This window comes from Phalaenopsis equestris, unplaced genomic scaffold, assembly GCF_001263595.1.
Source record: "Phalaenopsis equestris unplaced genomic scaffold, ASM126359v1 Scaffold199085, whole genome shotgun sequence".
NCBI classification, from domain to species: domain Eukaryota; kingdom Viridiplantae; phylum Streptophyta; class Magnoliopsida; order Asparagales; family Orchidaceae; genus Phalaenopsis; species Phalaenopsis equestris.
The window spans coordinates 818-2,217 of NW_018218975.1; the positions used below are offsets into that span (position 1 = coordinate 818).

At 37.7% G+C, this 1,400-nt stretch overlaps 1 protein-coding gene across 1 annotated transcript; it reads right to left on the bottom strand.

Annotated features, from left to right (window-relative positions):
- Positions 1-492: 492 nt before the first annotated feature.
- On the bottom strand, positions 493-1,161 carry LOC110035685. The gene has a single exon (XM_020739957.1). The coding sequence runs from the start codon at positions 1,159-1,161 to the stop codon at positions 493-495; it is 669 nt and encodes a 222-aa protein (XP_020595616.1).
- Positions 1,162-1,400: the final 239 nt, after the last annotated feature.

Sequence of the window (1,400 nt, forward strand, 5' to 3'; positions counted from 1 at the left end):
CAAAGGGGTACTAGTGAGATTTAAATTTTTAACATATTGCTGACAGTTAGTGAACATCTCACTTTCAATTGGGCTTCTAAAATCCAGCTCATTGGTGAACAACTTTTGGAAATGTTGGACTGCATCATAAGCTATATCTTCTGCATTGGTTAACTTCCTGCCATTGATATTGTTTATGTTTAAGATCATGTTACACTTCCTTCTATGATTGATACAAGCATGATAGTATCTAGTACTTCTATCACCATCAATGAATTTAGTGACAACAGCTTTTTGTTTTAAGAAACATTCATGGTAGTTGATTTGTGCAGGGAGTCTCTCATTGGCATGGTGAACCTCATATTCAGAGTTCATCCCCATTTGTAAGCCTTCGTCCAAACTATGAACTTCTTTTCGGTTGGCCTCCAGTTGTTCATTGACATTACCAAATCTTTCCCAATTCCATTTTTTCAGATGAGAGGCTAAGTTCTTTTGATTTAACCATAATCAGATCTAGCGGTCTGCATTCAAGTTGGAATTCCAATTGTTTCCCACCTCCTTAATGAAATCAAGATGTAGAGTCCACATATTCTGAAATCTAAAAGGTGTATTAGTTGGTCTAGCAGTGTTCTGTATGGAGAAAAGGATAAGTCTGTGATCATATCCAGCCATTGCAAGGTGAGTGACAGTACAGAATGGGAAGGTTTGAAACCATAAGGAGTTGTCAAGCAATCTATCTAATCTTTCCCACAAAGTGCCTCTTCTCCAAGTGAACTTTGGACCTTTAAAGCCTAGATCAAATAGACTAGCATCACTGATGAAGTTATTGAATTTGGCTATTGGAGAAAGTAAAGAGGTTTTACCCCCTCTTTTTTCAGTTGGAGAAGTGATACAATTGAAGTCACCCCCCAAAATCCAGAAAGAGTCAATATTTTTTCCCAAATTCATCAGCTCATGCCACAGTTCTTGTTGGTATCTAGGAAGGCAGCTAGCATAGATGAATGATGCAAATTCCACCTGTGCTCCAATAGCAAACTGAATGTGAAGAAACTGATGATGGTTAACAAGTAAACTGCACTGAATTTTAGGTTTGACAAAGAGCCAGATTTTATTAGTGGAATTAGCATAGAAAGTAAACTTGGAAAACTTGTTGATGATGTTTTGAGGAAATTTGGTGACCATAGGTTAAAGAATTGCAAAGCACCAAATCTTGTGTATTCTGAGGAGATGTCTTAATCTCAAAAGAGAGGAGGGGTGAGCCACTCCTCTAATGTTCCAACACAAAATATTAATCATGGGATCCTTAGCATTCCAAAGAGGAATTGGTGAGAATTGAATGGAAGGTTGAGACCTTGACCTAGTTCTTCCTCAATTATATGTAGAGGTAGAGCCAGAATGAGTCTTAGGCTTTCCATCCTTCT

Coding starts and splice junctions, on each gene's coding strand:
- LOC110035685 (XM_020739957.1), bottom strand. CDS start 1,161: ATGGTCACCAAATTTCCTCAAAACATCATCAACAAGTTTTCCAAGTTT.